The sequence below is a fragment of the Ovis canadensis genome, chromosome 4 (genome assembly GCF_042477335.2).
Source record: "Ovis canadensis isolate MfBH-ARS-UI-01 breed Bighorn chromosome 4, ARS-UI_OviCan_v2, whole genome shotgun sequence".
Lineage (NCBI taxonomy): Eukaryota > Metazoa > Chordata > Mammalia > Artiodactyla > Bovidae > Ovis > Ovis canadensis.
In genome coordinates, this window is record NC_091248.1 from 52502315 (window position 1) to 52522065 (window position 19751).

Sequence of the window (19751 nt, forward strand, 5' to 3'; positions counted from 1 at the left end):
CCTTAACAAGAAGGACCCAGCAGGATGGAACTGAAGTCACCAACGTGTCCTCGATCTTGCTGGCTCACTGCTATTTCTCATTTCTAGAAAGCCAAAGGTGATCTCTTTTCATTTCACATGCAGCAAAGAAAATGCTAGATATTCTGATCCATAGTATCTCTTTGTCTCATTTTTTTAACTTTTTGCTCAAGGGCCAACATGTGCTGTGTTTCTTTTTGGCTTGTTACAACTTGTTTTTTACTGAAAGGTTTATTTTCTAAAACCTTTTTATTTTGAATTAGGGTATAGCTGATTAACAAACAATATTGTGATAGTTTCAGGTGAACGGCACAGGCACTCAACCATATATATATGTATACATACATACATATATATCCATTCTCCCGCTAACTCCCCTCCCATCCAGGCTGCCACTTGACATTGAGCAGAGTTCCATGTGCTGCACAGTGTATCCTTGTTGGTTATCCATTTTAAATATAGTGGTGTGTACATGTCCATCACAAATTCCCTAACCATCCCTTCTCCTTCATCCTTGCCCACCCATCCCCCACCACCAACTATAAGTTCATTGTCTGTCTGTGAGTCTATTTCTGTTTTGTAAATAAATTCATTTGTTTTGTTCTTATTTCCTTTTCACTTCAGTGGTAATTTTTTAATTTTATAGTAGAAATTTGCTCTAATATTTTCAACTCCCAGTATATTTGCTTTGCTTTGCTTTCCTTTTTCTTTTTTTTTTTTGGAGGGGGGCGTGGGGGGTGGCAAGGGGAGATACTTTCTTATGACAGTGATTTTCATTTTTTTTATATTTTATCTTCTGTCTTTTTAGCAAAGCCTTATTCCAGATGAAACCTTGTGTAAACACCCAAACAGTGAATTGCCAGAATGGAATAGGTCTGGTTAAGGGTTACTGGGGGCATCTCATTTTCTCTTACATGTAACATGTGAGCAACTCTAAGTGTTCTCTAAGGCACCAAATTTACAGAGTACACTTTGGAAAGCACTCTCTTAGGGTATCCTGCAAATTTCTATTTCAATAAGAAATGATTTTGCTGCCTCACCAGTTGAAAGTGGACTTTTAGGCTAGCAGAGAAAGGAAAAAAAGGGGGAAATTTTCTCCTTAAAAATTTGGAAGCTGTTCTAAACCTCAGTGACATTAATTGCAGAATAATTCCTGTATTTTAGTACTCCATTAAAACACAGTTACTGCAGTCCTCGACTTCTTACTTCTCTTCTTCCTTCATGGCCCTTTGTGGCATGTTTCATATTGCTTTCATGGTGGTCAGTGAGACTCTGGAGCTTTCTGTACTGAGAGGAGTGAACAGAGATTCCTTTTCTGCCGTAAAACATAATCAGATCAAAATTATGTGGAAATCAGTAAATCATTTTAATATTAAATTTTAAACGCAAGCTGACTCATCGAAGTTATTCCATTTCCAACATAAATATAGCATATCTGTTTTGCATGATTATAAAAAGTACATTCATTTTTTATTTATGGTTTTTCCTTTTCTAAGTATAGATTTCTTCCTTTCTGTTGGGGCGCCCTGGGTGGCCCAAGCAGTGAAGAATCAACCTGCAATGCAGGAGGCCTGGGTTTGAGCCCTGGTTCAGCTAGATCCCTTGGAGAAGGGAATGGCTACCCTCTGCAGTATTCTTTTTTGGGAAATCCCATGGACAGAGGAGCGCTGGCCAACTACAGTCCATAGGGTCTGCACAATCCATGACCTCACAGAGTCGGAAACCACTGAGCAACTAACACTTTCACTTTCCTTTCTGTTATTTGATCATTTGAAACAGCATCAAACAGAATTGTCTTATTCTAAACGATGCCAAAGGAGTTTTTCATTTTTGAAGGAGAAAAATTGGTTAATTCAATTATTTTGAATCATGCTGGCTTCTTAAAATTTAGTTTGAATGGTAAGTCTTTTACTATTCAATGACAACTTTACAACAGCCATCAGACATCTGTGAGACAATGCCTCTTCTTTTCTCTTCAGTTTCTGAGATTAAAGAACAGTTGTATTTTATTATCTTAACCTCACTCTGTTAAGAAAGCAGGCACAAAAAGAAAAGCTACAGGTTTTTCAGCTAGTGTACTATAGAAAGAGATCAACTTGAACATTCTTAAATATGCTGACAATTCAGTACTAACGTATTTGTGTTTAAATAATGATTCTACACACTGTGAACTATTTGATGAAATGCAAAAGATATTTTCTAATAAATTTATCAATTAATTTATTTTCAAAATTCTGGCAATTGTATTTATGAACATTAACATTTCTGATCTTGCTAACAGTGGAAATTTTGTTTAAAAATGTAACTAGCATTCACTGTGTTATGTTCCTTCTAAATGAATTTTAGACAGGCCAGAACTTTCACAGTGGAAAGAATGAACAGCACATTTACTAGTAATTAATGTGTGCCTGGGAGCTCCCAATTAAATTAGACGTTAACTGGTCTGTTCAGTTTCAAATAAAATGAAAGTGACAGTTAATGCTTCTTATGAGAATTTTTTTAAAAAAATACCGGCAAAATATTGAACAATAATGTATTATATGCTTTTTTAAAAACAAAATAATGTTCATGGAATATTTGCTGTTCCTTTAAGCTTCAAATCAACTATGATCTTGGAAATCTCATAATACATATCCTCCAAGCAAGAAACCTAGTCCCTCGAGACAACAATGGTTATTCAGACCCCTTTGTTAAAGTGTACCTTCTTCCAGGGCGAGGGTAAGTAAAGAAGTGATCTTTTCGAAGTATCATAAGTATTGCCGTATGATTTAAAAAAAAAAAAATAGTGATAATGTCTTCTGATCTCTAAAGAGCTTCATATCTTTTGCTTAGTTTTATCTATAATACATGTCATACTTATTTATTTCCAACTAGTAAGCAACGTGGAATTGAAAATTTATAATTAAGCCTTAATGGGTTTTGGAGATTCATGATCATAACAAAAGCTGCCTGGGTAAGAACGTATTAGTATTTCAGTTCTAGAAACCTCTTGTGCTATTACCAATCAGATAGACTATGAAATCATTTCAGGAATTGTTTATGGCAGATTTAAAGAATTAGTTTACCTTTCAAAATGCAGTTGTGAAACCAATGTTCAAGGACTCATCAGTTACTCTTTTGTTTTATAGGACATGTGTATTTTTCAATACATTAAATGCTCATTAAATGACTTGATGCATCATTATTTACATGCATATTTTCAAATCACTGTTCTAAAATTACAAAATAAAAAAATAATATTTGAAATGTCAACTTATGTAGATAAATGAAAAAGATCTCTTTAAATCTCTTGTGTAAAATATAAACTGTTTATATAAAGCAAGTACTCTTTAGAATGTTTAATTTTCACATAATAAATACAAATTGCTGTAGTCTTATATATAAATCATAATTCAGGGATGGCTTCAAACCAGTAATTTGGACCCAACAGATCATTACCTTTTATGAAGAATTTATACTAGCCAAATTAGTATGATGGAACCATTAAGTAATCAACAATTGGAGGTATAGTTAAAAAAATTAGGGGATGGTTATTGAAGATTCTGGTTTCCTTTTTGCTGTGTTTTAATTTGAAGAGCAACATTTTAATATAACTTTTTACTAGGAAATTTTCAGTCATTGGAAGTATAAGTAGAAAGAATAGTATAATAATCCATCATGCACCCATTACTCAGCTTCAACAATTACCACTTTCTAGCCAATCATGTTTCATTTTTACCCTTGTACACTCCCTCCATGCAGATTATTTTAAAATAGATCTCAACTATTGTAACTTTTTTATGCAAATAGTATATACTTCTAAAAAAAAAACTTAAAGTGATTAAAATACCACACATAGCCATAATAATGTTTAATTTTTAAATCTCTTATTTCCCCCAATTGCTGCCTAATATTTTCCTAGTCAGTTTGATGACCTAGTTGATATATATAAAATATTCTGTCCATCAACAGCAGAATATGTGTGTGTGTGTATATATATACATTTTTCAGATGCACATAGAACATTAACCAACATAAGCTATGTTGTGGGCCATAAAACAAAGCTCAACAAATTTATAAACACTGTTCTATAACTGTAGTTGGTTTGTTTGGACAGGATATAAATTAGAGTTTTACACTGCATTTGAATGCTGTTTACCAGTTGTCACAGCTGTCAAATCATCAATTGTTGGAGATTCGCTTTCCTTGTTGCTATTGAAAAAGCCATGGTAGAGAGAGCCATAATTTACAGTTGCTCAGGAAAATCAAATTAGATAATATTCAGAAAATAATTTGAAAATTGCCAAGTGATATATCTGACTCAGTATACAGCCTTTAATTTCATCCTACCCAACGATTTTATTTAGAAACTTAGAATTGCTGGTATTGGTACTCTAGTTTTAATTCATAGACATCCAACTAGCCCTATAGAACATGAAAGAGGAGTTTCTATGTTAGTTTATATCTTTATGTAGTAGTATAACTGCAGTGTTTCTACTCTTTTGAAATATAGTTTATTTACAATGTTGCATTTGTTTCTGGTATGCAGCAAACTGATTCAATTCAAGATACTGAATATAGTTTCTGTGCTATACAGTAGAATTTGCTGTTTATCTGTTTTATATGTAGTAGTCTGTAACTGCTAATCTCAAACTCTAATTTATCCCTCCTCCTCAGTACTTTATTTTTTTAGCATGAATATAACAACAAACTGATAACTGCATTCTGCCTTTTATTTGGGTCATTGGACCATTAGTGTTATTTAATGACAGTATAAGAGGAAATCACTGCCAAGGATATATCTCTAATCAGCATTTGCGAATGAGTGAAAATAAACACTCTCTTTTAATTTTCTATCTTCTTTAATACTCTAGAGTGTCACTTATTATACTACAAGAGAGTGGTTATCTTTTATTTGTTACAATATATGCTTTAATCCTTTTGCAATCCTGTTGCAAACTTGAATAACCGGAAAGATCAGACAGTTGGCATGAATAAGGCAGTCCATTCCGGAGTGGGTAACAGAAAGAAGGGTGGGAACTATAATGAAATGAAGAGTGATGTTCCCACCTAAAGCTATCCCCATGCAATTTGTCAAACAAAATATGCCTTCTGGATGGGATTTGACCAAAACTCATGCTAGTATGCCATTCCTATTCAATTCCTAGCCTTTTCTTTGAATTACTCCTAATTACTATAGTAACCAAGACCTTGGAATGTATGACACTTGGGAAGCATTATTTTCACCTTAGTTCAAAGACTGTTTTCTACCTCATGTTGTTTGTGTATTATGGTGCAGCTCCTTTAGTTTTTTATTCTCACATTTTCTTCCTTACTTTTGTTCCTAACTTTTTTCTTCCTGTCTTTCCTACTTTCCCGCTGTATCCTTCATTCTCGATCTTGGAATCAATGCAGTCAAGTCATGGTTGTCCAGAATGCAAGGTAGAGTTGGTTCTCTTTCAGTGTCACACTTTGCTGAAATGTCTAGAGTTCTTTTTTTTTTTTTTTTTGGCCTTTCATGTACATTTACCTGCATTTCAACGTGGGCTATAATTTTTATTTTTCTGCATGTTGGTATCAATTGAATTAGGCTAATAGCAGGCTGTTCTGATCACAACATTACTAAATATGTTTAGCAGATACATGCAGAAGAGGATAGAAAAGTCAAAAATAATAAAAACATAGAAAAATATGATAAAGAAATATCACTCTGTAATTAGACATAACTAAAGTTTTGTTTATAATTTGCATAAATTCATTTAGCTTCTCATGTACTAATCATGGCTTAGGTCCTTCTGAGTCTTCTATGACAAATTAAAAAAATATAGAATCATTTTTCGGAAGAAATTGGCCTTCTGGATGACCAGTACTACGTATAAAGCCCATCTTAAACATGAGAGTTGTCTCATCCTTTACTCTCAGTTAGACCTAACGTTGAAACATTTCCATGTCTTTAGACCTTCTGTACCACAAAATTATTGCTGGGCAATTTTGGATGCCATAATCTGCCTGTTCCAGCACGAGAACAACCTCCTTTGTCTATTTTCTGCTGCTGCTGCTGCTGCTAAGTCACTTCAGTCGTGTCTGACTCTGTGTGCTAGAGGGTGTTAAATCAGTATATTGTCAGTTAAGGGTTTTTCTTAATATATAGCCAAAAGCATTTTTTGCACACCTCATTGCATATAAATCAAGTGTGTTATTTAGTTGAGGAGGTGACTCTTGTACCATCTGTAGCAACACAGTGATGGGAATTTTAATCCCACCCAGAATATTAATGGTACAGGATTTTTGTCTTTGATAATAAAATTCAGTATCTTTACTAAACCTGACAAACTGTTGAGCAAAACAGGCAGTTTCTGATTTGTAAGAACTTAAATATTTAAATATTTCAAATAGTATTAGCCAATACAACCTTTCTGGTGCCCAGAAGCTGTTTCCTTGCAGCCACATAATTATGGCTGCCAGAAAATTTGAAACTGAGAAAGGTCACTTGTTATGACTGGCTTTCTCTTCTCAGGCATCATCCAGACCTCTCAGACTGATTAGCAAAGTGAGTTTTGTTTCAAAGGGATCATGTCATTTCAGAACAGACATTATCAGTCCCTTTATTCAGAAGCTTTCCCTCTTTTATCAGGAGAAACCAGGGCGAAATTATCGGAATGACAGTGCTTGTCTATATTTAATTTAGAAGAGAACATGTTTTTTGTAAATGTAAATAATAGTCAAAATAATCTGAGATGTGCTGGATTACAGCATAAGAGATCTAGAAGTCACTTAGTCATACCTTTCATATTGAAGTTATTTTCATCATGTCTTCTAGAACTGGCAGTGTGAAAAGGAATTATACCGATAAAGTATTGACATTGTAAGTTAGACTGAAGAAGCCATTGAGTAAAGTCCTTAAAGGCTTGAGTTTGAAATTCAGCCCTACCACTTAGAAGTTGTGAGGTTTCTCTAAAACTATGTCCTCTTCTACCTAGGAATCTTACTAGCCCCCTCCCAGGATTATTGTGAAACACATGAAGAATGTACCAAAAATGATAAGCATAATGTCAGGCACATAATAAGCTCTCAATAAATGGCAGTTGCTATTATTTATAGACACGCATAATAAATTCCATGTTGCCAGTGGTCACTTAACTCTATAACAGAAAAGAGATATAGAATGCTTTGGCTACTGAATTATACAAAATTATTTAACAACACTATATAAAAAATCAAGCAACTTTTCTTCAGTAATAAGTATAATACATCCTTAATGATTAAAAAAAAACATTTAATGTCCTGTTAACTAAAAGAATTTCACTGGTCCGGTTTTCTTGTCTCCTTTCGTTTCCTCTTCCCATCCTTTGATCAAGATGTTCATAAGCTCTGATAGCCCAGATATCAGCCAAGATGAGGTGAAAGAAAGACAATAGCCTAAAGAGTCCATTAACTCGATACTTGTCCCTAGATAATTAAGAAATGAAAATGAGCATATCTGAAGGATTTCATTCACTTTTCTTGCATTACACTGCTAGACAAAGTGTAGAATTTTTTTCCCACTAATGAGATTTTGCTATAATTGAAGCTTATTTTCACTATTCTGGTACCTGGAAGTCCAGTTCCTGGCTGGACTTTCGCTAAACACCCTTGTTAGCATCTCAAACTATTTCCTCTGGAACCAATGTGAAACAGGTATACATGTTGTATATATTTACAATTTGAAGGCCAAAACTTATTTTATTTCAGTAGATTTTTTTAAAAAAAGAAGTACAAACATGTTTTAAGGATCCATTCAATAAACAATTTTTTTAGCAGAAACTACTCCAAACTCTTTGCTGGGGTTGGAATTGAGAACACAGCCATAGTCTCAGACCTCAGGGAGCACAGTCAAATGACAAGTCATATATGCATTCTTTCACACAGAGAAACAGAGCTTATAAAATGGGATATGCTCTGTGCTTCTTTCTAAATTAAAGGCAATACCCTCAGAGGAATAATTTTGAAGAAAACTTTGCTGGTAAAGAATCTGCCTGCAATGCAGGAGACCCCAGTTTAATTCCTAGGTCAGAAAGATCTGCTGGAGAAGGGATAAGCTATCTACTCCAGTATTCTTGGTCTTCCCTGTGGCCCAGCTGGTAAAGAATCTGCCTGCAACGCGGGAGACCTGGTTTCAGTCCCTGGGTTGAGAAGATCCCCTGGAGAAGGGAAAGGGTACCCACTCCAGTATTGTGGTCTGGAGAATTTCATGGACTGTATAGTCCATGGGGTAAAGAGTCGGACATGACTGAGCGACTTTCACTTCACTATATGTGTGTGTGTGTATGTGTGTATGTATTTATGTATGTATATGTATATATTTATGTATGTATATATATGACTTATTATAATTTTTCAATAAAGAAATATGTATGTATTTTTCCAATCAAGAGAAAGCAAATAAATGAAGACCTTCAATATTTTATATAATTCTATGAGGGTTAAATATAAATAAGCCATTATATTCCATTCTTCTTTCTCAATATTTTTTAATTAAAGAGAAACTCAGAGAACTGTTTTATTCTGCTGGTTTAGGAGAAAATAACTGAATTTTAAATATCTTTCCTGTCAGCCTAAAAATCATACCTACTTATGAAAAAGTGACCATAACAATAAAAATCAAAGAAGAAAGAAATTAGTCAAAACTTCAAGGAAACAAAGGTTTAGCTTTTTTGATGAGCACCATGTCCCATCTTGATTAATTGGCTTTTTATTTTCACTTATTAAAAAAAGTCTCTGATTATTAGATATGACTTACTTATCCTAAAAAAATATTACTTCAGCCTTCACATTAGAGACTGTAGTGTGTTTATTAGACAAGGTGGGGAAGAAAAATGAGCTCCACTTTTTTCTCCACCTGGATTTCTGCTCACATTCAAGAATTCTGCTTACCTGACCATTTTCAACTTATAAATCCACAGGTTTTGATATGGTGCTGAGAAATGTGGAGTTTCCAATTGTTTAAAGTCAGAACATAGTCCATTGGCATTTTGCCCAATATAGTCAGTATATGGTAGCCATAAGACAAGGGGTAAATTAAGGCAAAACTTTGTGTGGCCTTTGTGGCCTTCTCTGCACGTCAGGAAATTCAAGTGTGAAAAGATTGCAAACGATTTCATTTGCATTTACACAAGTCAGCCTGGGCTGGTAGAGGCAAGATCAGGAGTAAGATGTGTTTACCTTCATTAACCCTAAAGTCAAAGGATACAAACTGGAGAGTCGAACTTATATTATCTAGTAAATTAAACATCTAAATTTTTCCCAACTAATTCTTCTTATATCACCCTTAATATAAAAAGCAAAATCATAAAATATAAAAGGATGTAATTTGCTAAAATTATTTTTGATTTTTGTTATAAAATATTTTAAATTTACTGAATATTATAGAAAATACTGTCACAAGTTTTATGTTCTTAATATCCAATTTTATCAAATCTTGATATTTTGCTATATTGGCTTCAGTTTTTTTTTTAATAAAAGGTATATTATAGCTGCCCCTGAAGCCCTCTGAAACCATTCCCGTTTATCTGAGATAACCACTAAATAGAGTGTAACATCTATAAATCCCATGCTATCTTATGATATTAACATGTTTGTCATAAATATATACAAGTAGATGTAAATAATTTACAGTATTATTTCATGTGATTTCAATTTATATCTTGATAACCTATTCTAGGTTTTCTTCTGAAAATTATTTGCTAAAGATTTTTTTTAATATTTATCCATCTTGATATATAAGGTGTTTTCATTCAATTTAACTACTTCTTAAATTTCATTGAATAAATGTATTGTAATGCCTGTATTTCCTATCTTATCCACATATTATTAAAAACAATATTGCAATGAATGTTCCTGAACAATTCTTTAGGTACATGTGCGACAATTCTCTAGAGTAAAATTGGAATAAGTTAAACTGGAACTTTCTGAGTACTTGGGTATATAAACTTCACTAGACAGATTTATCTAAAACATATACATAAAAATATATACTTTCTGTCCACAGTCTATGAAAGTTTGTGTGTCTTTGAATCATTGCCTATTCATTTCCCCAGAATTCTTTGCACTTTATGCTGAATGACAAAATTGTCACATCGTGTTCATATTTTTGTACATTCAAATAGGCTGGTTAAAAATGAGAACAGTGCTGCTTCATTTCTTAAATTGAATTCAGTTCACAGTGGCTGAAATCTGAAGGCTTTGGAGACATAAACTAGTCGGTTCTCAATCTTGGCAACACATTAGAATTACTCATGTCATTTTAAAAATTCTGATGCTCAAGCCTCACTCCAGGACTGTTAAATAAGACTTTCATAAGGGATAAAGGGAAGGGAGTTGTGGACACATACTGTTTGCACCAGCCCCCACAACTGGAACACAGATCCCAGAGTGGTTCTAACAGGCAATCAGTGTTGGAGATTATTGCCCTTGTATATGCAATAAGAAAGAGAATAAAGCCAGAGGGAGAAAAAAGATATTTGGCTGTAGTTCAGTTTAGTTGCTCAGTCATGTCCGACTCTTTGCGACCCCATGAACCACAGCACGCCAGGCCTCCCTGTCCATCACCAACTCCCGGAGTACACCCAAACCCATGTCCATCGAGTCAGTGATGCCATCCAACCATCTCATCCTCTGTCGTCCCTTTCTCCTCCTGCCCTCAATCTTTCCAAGCATCAGGGTCTTTTCAAATGAGTCAGCTCTTCGCATCAGGTGGCTAAAGTACTGGAATTTCAGCTTTAGCATCATTCTTTCCAAAGAAATCCCAGAGCTGATCTCCTTCAGAATGGACTGGTTGGATCTCCTTGCAGTCCAAGGGACTCTCAAGAGTCTCCTCCAACACCACAGTTCAAAAGCATCAATTCTTCGGCGCTCAGCTTTCTTCACAGTCCAATTCTCACATCCATACATAACCACTGGAAAAACCATAGCCTTGACTAGATGGACCTTTGTTGGCAAAGTAATGTCTTTGCTTTTTTAATATGCTGTCTAGGTTAGTCATAACTTTCCTTCCAAGGAGTAAGCGTCTTTTAATTTCATTGCTGCAATCACCATCTGCAATGATTTTGGAGCCCAGAAATATAAAGTCAGCCACTGTTTCCACTGTTTCCCCATCTATTTCCCATGAAGTGATGGGACCGGATGCCATGATCTTAGTTTTCTGAATGTTGAGCTTTGGCTGTAGACGTATCTCTAAAAGTGAGTGGTGAAATGGAGCTTGATTCTCAATATTTTTATCTAGAATGAATAAACTAGTGTCTGGGGGACAATATAGATATTCCAGAATTTAGCAAGGCTTGAGGCCATTAATATAATAAGAGTTAGTATGTTGTCCATTGTTGTGAATAGAACTACAGATCTAGGGTGAAAATCCACTACTTTCAGGGAAAGGCAATTTATGAATTCCAGGCACAGGAAAGGACCCCAGACAAATATTAGGTTGGTCCAAAAGTAATTGCAGTTTTTGCGTTGTTGATATTTGCCATGTGATATTGGAATACATTCTAAATAAATGTGGTTGTTATCATTTTAATGCACATTTCTCACTTAATATTTTTTGCTAATGACTTATTACTTGCTGTCTATATTCATTTTAGACCATGGAAATAATGTTAGACAAAAAGCAAATTCAACCAATTTTCTTATTTGAGTTCAAAATGGGTCATAAAGTAGCAAAGGCAACTCACGAAATCAACAATGCATTTGGCCCAGGAACTGCTATTGAACATACGGTACAGTGGTGGTTCAAGAAGTTTTGCAAGGAGACGAGAGCCTGGAAGATGAGCGTAGTGGCCAAACATCAGAAGTTGACATCGACCAACTGACAGCATCATCAAAGCTGATCTTCTTACTACTACACAGGAAGTTGCCAAAGAACTCCGGGTCAACCATTCTGTGGTCATTCAGTATTTGAAGCAAACTGGAAAGATGAGAAAAGCTTAATAAGTGGGTCCCTCATGAGCTGGCCAGAAATAAAAAAACTCACCATTTTGAAGTGTCATCTTCTCTTGTACTCATTTCAGGAGCACATATATTATTAATAGAAACGTCATCTTCTCTTATTCCACACGAATCATTTCTTAATTGGATTGTGATGTGCAACAAAAAGTGGATTGTCAATGACCAGCTTAGTGACTGGACTAAGAGAAGCTCCAAAACACTTCCTAACATGGAACAACAGACTGGTTCCAAATAGGAAAAGGAGAACGTTAAAGCTGAATATTGTCACTCTGCTTATTTAACATATATGCAGAGTACATCGTGAGAAACGCTGGGCTGGAAGAAGCACAAGCTGGAATCAGATTGCCGGGAGAAATATCAATAACCTCAGATATGCAGATGACACCACCCTTATGGCAGAAAGTGAAGAGGAACGAAAAAGCCTCCTGATGAAAGTGAAAGTGGAGAGCGAAAAAGTTGACTTAAAGCTCAACATTCAGAAAACTAAGATCATGGCATCTGGTCCCATCACTACATGGGAAATAGATTGGGGAAACAGTGGAAACAGTGTCAGACTTTATTTTGGGGGGCTCCAAAATCACCGCAGATGGTGACTGCAGCCATGAAATTAAAAGATGCTTACTCCTTGGAAGGAAAGTTATGACCAACCTAGATAGCATTTTGAAAAGCAGAGACATTACTTTGCCAACAAAGGTCCATCTAGTCAAGGCTATGGTTTTTCCAGTGGTCATGTATGGATGTGAGAGTTGGACTGTGAAGAAGGCTGAACACCTAAGAATTGATGCTTTTGAACTGTGGTGTTGGAGAAGACTCTTGAGAGTCCCTTGGACTGCAAGGAGATCAACCAGTCCATTCTGAAGGAGATCAACCCTGTGATTTCTTTGGAAGGAATGATGCTGAAGCTGAAACTCCAGTCCTTTGGCCACCTCATGAGAAGAGTTGACTCACTGGAAAAGACTTTGATGCTGGGAGGGATTGGGGGCAGGAGGAGAAGGGGACAACAGAGGATGAGATGGCTGGATGGCATCACAGACTCAATGGATGTTAGTCTGAGTGAACTCTGGGAGATGGTGATGGACAGGGAGGCCTGGCGTGCTGCGATTCATGGGGTCGCAAAGAGTCGGACACGACTGAGCGACTGAACTGAACTGAAAGCCAAATTTGCACCAAACAAAGGTCATGGTCACTGTTTGGTGTTCTGCTGCTGATCGACTGCCCCTTTCTGAACCCCAGTGAAACCATTACATCTGAGAAATACACTCAGCAAATCGATGAGATGCACCAAAAGCTGAAATGCCTGCAGCCGACATTGGTCAACAGAAAGGGCCCAATTCTCTGCAACAATGCCCAACAGCATGTTGCACAACCAACATTTCAAAAATTGAACAAATTGAGCTACAAAGTGTTGCCTCATACTCCATATTCACCTGACCGCTCACCAACTGACTACCACTTCTCAAGCATCTTGACAAGTTTTTAAGGGGAAATGCTCCCACAACCAGCAGGAGAGAGAAAATGTTTTCCAAGAATTCGTCAAATCCCGAAGCATGGATTTTTATGCTACAGGAATAAACAAACTTCTCGCTGGCAAAAGTGTGTTGATTGTAATGGTTCCTATTTTGATTAATAAATATGTATTTGAGCCTACTGATAATTATTTAGAATTCATAGTCCAAAGCAGTAATTACGTTTGTACCAACATAATAGGTTTGTTTTCCAGGCAAGAAAATTAGGAAAAAGCCAGTGAATGTTAGAGAAAGGTTTGGTCTGTGTGGGTGCCATTGGCTCATAGCAAATAGCAGTGATTCCAATTCCATTGACTGATGCTCAGTATAGATGTTTTGTCAAACTTAATTAAAATCAGTTTTAAAAATACTCATGCTTAAACATGTAAAATATAAGCTTCTAACTGTTGATCAGAGGGCATGGAAGAGTCAAGGACAAACTCAAATGGCCCAAGTTATAACAAAGAAAAGTTTTGATTTGGTTTATCATTTATAACAAGGTATTGACAGAAACCAAGAATTTGTATTTAACTAGGATTGTTTCATAACTGTGTTACTGTTTTACTAAAAGTGTCAGAATCTTATATTTATACTATAAATATAAGATAACAAATGTTCATGAGATCTCAGCTATAGCAACTGCCATTTTTCATCCTTTCCTCAGTCAATACAGTTATTATAGTTTTTTATGGAAAAAAAATTGAAAAACCATTTGGCTTTGCTGACATGATCACTTGCAAAACTATTAAATACCAAATTATTATTTATGAGATAAGAATATATTGACATTACTGTATAGTTCATGTATTATCTCACACATTCAGGAGAGATTAAGATTTCTAAAACTGTATTACAGTTAGAACACCAAAAAGTTTTTCTTTAAAAAAATTTGACCTTAGGGAAAATAAAACTAAAGTATTCCAAGATGTTTTTAAATTGTTATTGTGCATTCAACTTAAGATATGGTTTAAGACATCAGTATGATGAGATGATTACATAGTGATTCAAAACAAAGTTACTTTAAAAGTCTGCATGCCCTTCAGGTTGACTATGAAGTCATCAGTCAAGGTGGATAATCAAGATAACTTTTTCTTTTCTTCTAATTCAGTGCTGAGTACAAGAGAAGGACTAAATACGTTCAGAAAAGTCTTAATCCTGAGTGGAATCAAACAGTGATTTATAAAAGTATCTCCATGGAACAGGTATGCAGCTATTATTTTCTATATGGCAGATTTAGGCTAATATAAAAACAGTGATGATAAAATTATTGAAATATTGTGATTTATGTCAATTTTGCTATATAAACAAACAAAATAGGTAAAGTACATATAAGAATTATAGCCATAAAAGGAACTGGGTGCAGTTCAAAGATACAGTAAAAGAAAATGTGCACATTTTGGCAAAACAGCTAAAAAATAAACACAATAAATAAGATTGGCAGATCATTTTCCATTGATTATTTCAAAATGAAATATTTAAGTAGAATGGGCTCTATTATATTTTGAGGGAAAATATTTCCAGCTAGGCACATCATGACATTTATAAACAGTATAGAGATACAAAAGAATTGGATACACTGAAATGTATTATCCCATCAGGCAACATTTGGGAGATCATCTTTTCTCTAAATTGAGACTTAATAAAGATCTGGCATTGGGGAATTGAACTGTACAAAAGAAAGCATGAAGAAAACTAATGTAAAGGGTTATCACCAGAAACAGAATGACTCTAGGCAAAACTGCATCAATATGTTTGTGAAAATCTTCATAACTATGCATGATTTACAGAAAATAACTGATGGCTTATAAGGATGAATTAAGAGAGAAGAGAATACAAATAAAATAGAAAGAAGACATCTATGGAAACAAGTTACAAATGAGTTCTCTTTCAAAGTGAGACTACTAATTTATCCTCTGGAAGATTTCTAACTTCACTGTGAAACTGAAGCCTGATATCAATTATAATCTGGGTTCTTGAGTTGAAAATAAGTTAAATTCACCTGCAAAAATAAGATAATGCTACTAATGTGTTTTGGCAATTTACTGAGAGAAAAAACTAAAATCCAAATACTTTATCTAAATAACCTAGACATTTTTATGACCTATGAATCTCACATGTTAAAGAGTATACATAGATTCTTCTTTGTACTTTTAATAATGGAAGGGGGTAGATAACAGGAAATAAGTAAAAATCACCCTTTTGTTTGCAAAACAGTGAGGTACGTTATGATCAAACACTCGGTTGGACCACAAAATGATTGACAGTTTACATAATATTTAATGTAAGTATACAGTTTTAGATAAAATTAAAACTATTTTTACTTAAATAGACAGAGTACAAGGAATAAAAATAAAAGGCTCTGTTATATGAGTATAATAAAAATTTATAATGAGAATGAGGTTAATAACATTTTGATTTGAACTGTAGCTCAAGAAGAAAACACTGGAGGTGACAGTCTGGGATTATGATAGATTTTCTTCCAATGACTTTCTTGGTGAGGTGAGCCTATGGTTTCTTTTATTTTTCATTTGCTTCAGTATAAGCCTTTATTTAAATCCTGATGGAAAGGAAATTTCTTAAATGTATAAAGTAACCATTTCTGGATAAAATTCTTTGGTGAATATAATTAATTTTCAAACTGACTCTTTGAATAGATGAATATTTGGAGAATTAATTTTTACTTTACCACTTAATGTACTTTATAATTAGTTTTCAAGGTGAAATATTAATTGTTTGATAGAAAGTTATATAATCATGTTGTGAATCCAAATGACTATGTTAAAGATATGGGATAAATTTATTATAAAATGAGCTGAACTTTTTCAAATGCTTTTTGAAGTTATTTAATTGCTGTTCCTCATTGCATGTATGAATGACTTGATATGACAATTTATATTCTTATTTAAGTGTCTCACAGAAAAATCTCCAAATATTTTAAGAAGCAAAGCTAGAAGTCAAAGAAAACAATAAAAACAAATTTTTTGTAAATCACAAAAAAATGTAACCTAATCATGAAATCTGGCAGGATGGTCAGATCTTGTGACTTTTTTTCAAATAATGTTTTAAAAATAAAAATACAGATTTCTGTTTAGTGATCTTTGCTTAAAGCAGAAGTTATGAATTATTGTTAAAAAAATAAATCCTCTCCAAAAATATATAATACCTAGAAAATATGATATCCTTTTGATAGAAACAGTAGACAACAGTTGCATAGTCTTAAGTGACACGAGGTCTTGTTTGGTTCCTACATCTGTACCTCTTTCCAATTTGAACTTCACCTACAGGTTCCACGTGGAATAGCCACTTGGACTAATCTTGGTTTTAGATAGGACTACTCTAGAATGTACTGTTATATCTGATTTATGAGCCTATTTCAAAAAGCTGATTTACTGATGTCCTGATAATTTATTGTTCACATAAACCTAAGGCATATATCCATTGTGCTGGTTTTCATTTTTTTTATAGTGATCAAATTTAAAATGCCAACTACTGTAAAATGCACCATTGTTTATGTACCACTAAGAAAAAGAAAACGTTGCCAGTTAAGCCATGACACAGTGCCTTCTTTTCGTAAATTGTTGGTCATATCCCTGTTCTAAATGTGAGCTGATATATTTTAAAATAGATGGAATAAGTTGCTAATTGAAAATTAGCCATTCTTTTCATTTTGTCCCCCTGGTAACTAAAAGTAAACAATCTCCAGAAAACTGCTAGCCAAGTTTAGGACTGAATGTGTCCATTTCACAAAAGAAAACTTTATTTCATATAGAAATTGACTTGTAATCTCTCTTTTTGCATCATCTCCAAATAATTTAATTAATAGTAAGAGATGTAATACAGTTCAATTTAACCAAACATTTGTAAAGCATTTAATATGCACAAGACATTGTTCCCAATACCATGGATGAAGAAAAATGAGGAAGATAGCCTCATCATACTAAAAGATATACTATATTCTTGACGTATGTCCTTGAATAAATTTCAGATCACAGAAGAAATTAACAAATGAATTGTAGCTTAATCCATAAATTTCATTCACTTACTGCATTTTTTTTCAGGTACTGATTGATTTATCTAGCACATCTCACCTTGATAACACGCCTAGGTGGTATCCACTCAAAGAACAGACTGAAAGCATTGATCATGGCAAGTCCCATTCCAGTCAGAGCAGCCAGCAGTCCCCAAAGCCATCTGTCATCAAAAGCAGAAGCCATGGTATCTTCCCTGACCCATCCAAGGGTAGGAAATATTTCAAGTAGCAAAACTCTTGTCTATTTGTTCACTCAGTATCTTTCTGAATATAAGTGCCTGTATATTTAATATTTTTGAAAGGTTGGGTTCTACTGGGAAATATTTAATACAATATCGTGCAAAGAGTGATGGATATGGAATCTGGAGAAATGGACTTTAGTCTCAAATCAGCCCATAATTAAGTTGATGCCTTTGTCATCTTCACCACTCTGGTTCTCTGTTTTTGAATCTGTAAAATGGAGAAGGTTGCATTATATGAGCTATTGGGTCTTTTCCAGCTCTCAAGATCCAGGATAATATGATTTTTTTAAATATATTGGGGTATTTCATAAACAAAACATAGAAATCCTCAACAGTACATTGACTAGACGTAATCATCATTATCATTTTTGCATATTTCTTCTAATTGCTTATATCCCTATTTTTCATATATACATTCTTATTCATTATAAATGTAATGAATACATTATAGTACATACAACTTTCCATTTTGCTTTTTAATTATATCAAAAACATTTTCCTTATGTCATCAAAACAATTGATATGCTGAAAATTACTTAAATCTTTCCTAAATAGTGGATTCAAATGCATTCTATGATTTTTTTTAATTATTTTTTAAATTGCAGCATCATACACTGGGTTTGGCAGTATGCACAGTTTTCTCATTTGAATAAACTTTTCCGTTGGGAGGTTCAGTAACCAGTTATCCTACAACACAGCGTTAATCTTCATCATAAACTGATTTTCTGCCTGTATGAGATAACCATGGAGTATCTTTCCAGGATATGCTGAGTTATTTATAAATATTAAATAAAAATTTTTATATTGGATCTGAGTATTCCTTCCTTTTTTGACTCTTCTCAGGAAGTACAACATAATTGAAAAGTGGTTTTTTGCAATTTGGGTCATGTTCTACAAGATGGTAAACTGAGATTATGTCCAAAGGCCACTGAGTTAATATGATAAACCACTGATTACAATATGTGCTTATAGATTACTTTTGAATTTTATATATCATTTCTGGATTCCATGTAGCCAGATTAACTCTGCCCTGATTGCCATTCTGAAAGATAATCAGTATAAAGGCCTCTCTCTGTATAGCTGCCATAGTAAATGTGTGATCTTATATGTACATTCATTAAAATCACCTGAGATGATGGTAATACCATCTCCACTTCCAAGTATCCCAGTGACTCACACCCCTTCCTCCAGGAATTAACTCTTTTTTACTTAAAACTCCTCTGCGGCAGTGCCAACCTATTGCTTCTTCCCTGGTCTCCACTAGAATTAGCAGAGTTCCTTGGTAAAACTGTAAGTCAATATATTCATTTACATGAGACTACTTCGAATGTATTCCTCTCCTCAAACCTCTCTTCCCAAGATGATCGTCCTCTTGCCTTTCTTCCCCAAAACTGTCTCCCAAATGTTGAATCACATTGCTGTATGGTGAGCAGTTGCACAGATGAGCCAAAAAACAAACAGAATTAACATCAGTCTTAAACGGTTTCAAATTGTGTGAACCAAGCTTGACAAGAGGAACGCTGGAGCAACTTTAACTCGTATTTTACCTTTTTGTAACCAGACATGCAGGTTCCCACCATTGAGAAATCCCATAGTAGTCCCGGTAGCTCGAAATCCTCATCCGAAGGCCATCTCCGCTCTCATGGACCATCTCGCAGTCAAAGCAAAACCAGCGTCACTCAGACCCACCTGGAAGATGCGGGGGCGGCTATAGCCGCTGCTGAAGCCGCTGTGCAACAACTCCGCCTTCAACCAAGTAAAAGACGCAAATAAATTCCTCAGCATGGCAGCTTAATGTTCATCTGTTGCCTTTCTTTCCTGCTGTCTTCCCCCGTTTGCTTTGTTTTTGGCTTTCCTTACTCCCTCTGTTCTCTGTCCCTTTGTCTGTGTAGGACAGTATCAATACATAAATATGCTCTTTTTAATTTAGTTTTTGTTTTTGTTTTTTTTAGTTTACGTAGACCAAAAATAAAACTGGCTGTTTCTCCTTTGTCTCTA

At 34.6% G+C, this 19751-nt stretch overlaps 1 protein-coding gene across 1 annotated transcript in view; it reads left to right on the forward strand.

Moving 5' to 3' along the window:
• The window catches only part of PCLO (piccolo presynaptic cytomatrix protein), a 371908-nt gene that overhangs the window by 299920 nt on the left and 52237 nt on the right, over positions 1 to 19751 (forward strand). The window contains exons 15-19 of the mRNA XM_069586655.1: positions 2612 to 2736; positions 14590 to 14683; positions 15909 to 15980; positions 17540 to 17720; positions 19315 to 19509. Coding sequence (XP_069442756.1) covers positions 2612 to 2736; positions 14590 to 14683; positions 15909 to 15980; positions 17540 to 17720; positions 19315 to 19509 — 667 coding nt within the window. The remainder of the gene's footprint in view (positions 1 to 2611; positions 2737 to 14589; positions 14684 to 15908; positions 15981 to 17539; positions 17721 to 19314; positions 19510 to 19751) is intronic.